Consider the following 1,317-nt stretch of genomic DNA (forward strand, 5'->3'; position numbering starts at 1 on the left):
CATAAAATATATTTTAAAAATTTGTTAAGCTTATAACAGCTGCTCTAGATAGAGAAAAAAAAGATTATCCTATTTGTGATAACATAAAATCTTGGGGATTTTGTAACAAAGAAGCTTCTTGTGCATTTAGACATAGGGTAATTTCAGAAATTGATGTTCCAGTTATGAATATTCAAATGTAAGTAATTTACGAATCAGTTAAAGAATTTTATTTAATAAATTTTTGGTATTGTTCTAGAAACGATAAAGTAAAACTCAGAGTAGTGAGTATACATGATGTAACACATTTTTCTGCCAGAATTATATCATATATTAAATTTGATACATCAGAAGAAATAGAATTTTCTAGTACAGAATACATGCAAATTACTATAAAAATTCAAGAATTTTATTCTGATGCAAAAAACAGGTTAACATAGTAATTGAAACTCTTTTCTATACAAAAAACAATGTTCAAAATTATACCTGTACTTACATATTTAATGTATTTACATTTGCATTTATTGCTGTAGGAAAAGATGTGACATAATAGACATTGGATGTGTATGTGGCTTAGAAGAACCAATAGATACTTTTAAGAGAGTACAAATTTTTCACATTGAGAGAGATGAGACAGGATGTCCAAAGCTTGTAGATGTAAAGTGCATCGATAATGGAGTAATCTTGAACAAAGTAAATGTATGCATTGAAGCAGTAGAATAATGTAATATATTTTATACATCTACATTAATGTAACTTTTATTTCAGGTGTTCCAATTGTTATACATGCCAGAAGAACTTATAAAATATCCTACACAAGTAATAGAAGTATTTTTAACTGGCATAGTTCCACATGATAATGAGTATATGTGGAACAATAATGCAGTTGATGCTGTATATCAGTGGTTTAAAGAAAATGTTGATGAAAGATCGTATGTGATTGGAACGGTAAGCTGTATCAATGCTCTTTTGTTTTAATAATTTTTACAAGAAACACATAATATAAATTTAAGTACATAGGTAAATTTGCATCTGGGAAATACAATATGGGTAAATACGTTGGAGGTTGGAACAAAATTGCTCGAATATAAAGATTTAATTGGTTTATCTCTAAAAACAGAATTAATAAAAAAAGAGCATGCCATTAAAGATGATAAACATTTAAATCAAATGTATCAACTTTGCAGAGATGCTGGATTTTCGAAAATCAATGGATATAATATAAGAGTTTAAATAAATCCCATTTCATAAATGTATTCAATAATTACTTAATTTTGTAAAATTTTTTAAACATTAAATGTTATAATTAAAACTAATAATAATTATTTTAAATATTTA

The 1,317-nt window shown here is 26.0% G+C and overlaps 1 protein-coding gene across 1 annotated transcript in view; it reads left to right on the top strand.

The window, feature by feature from the left end:
- LOC108571074 (putative ATP-dependent RNA helicase TDRD12) overlaps positions 1-1,212 on the top strand; it is a 5,551-nt gene extending 4,339 nt beyond the window's left edge. The window contains exons 11-15 of the mRNA XM_017933044.1: positions 30-178; positions 239-409; positions 513-678; positions 748-927; positions 1,000-1,212. Of these exons, the coding sequence (XP_017788533.1) occupies positions 30-178; positions 239-409; positions 513-678; positions 748-927; positions 1,000-1,212 (879 nt within the window). The remainder of the gene's footprint in view (positions 1-29; positions 179-238; positions 410-512; positions 679-747; positions 928-999) is intronic.
- Positions 1,213-1,317: the final 105 nt, after the last annotated feature.

This window comes from Habropoda laboriosa, unplaced genomic scaffold (assembly GCF_001263275.1).
Source record: "Habropoda laboriosa isolate 0110345459 unplaced genomic scaffold, ASM126327v1 scaffold106, whole genome shotgun sequence".
In the NCBI taxonomy this organism is placed as follows: Eukaryota; Metazoa; Arthropoda; class Insecta; order Hymenoptera; family Apidae; genus Habropoda; species Habropoda laboriosa.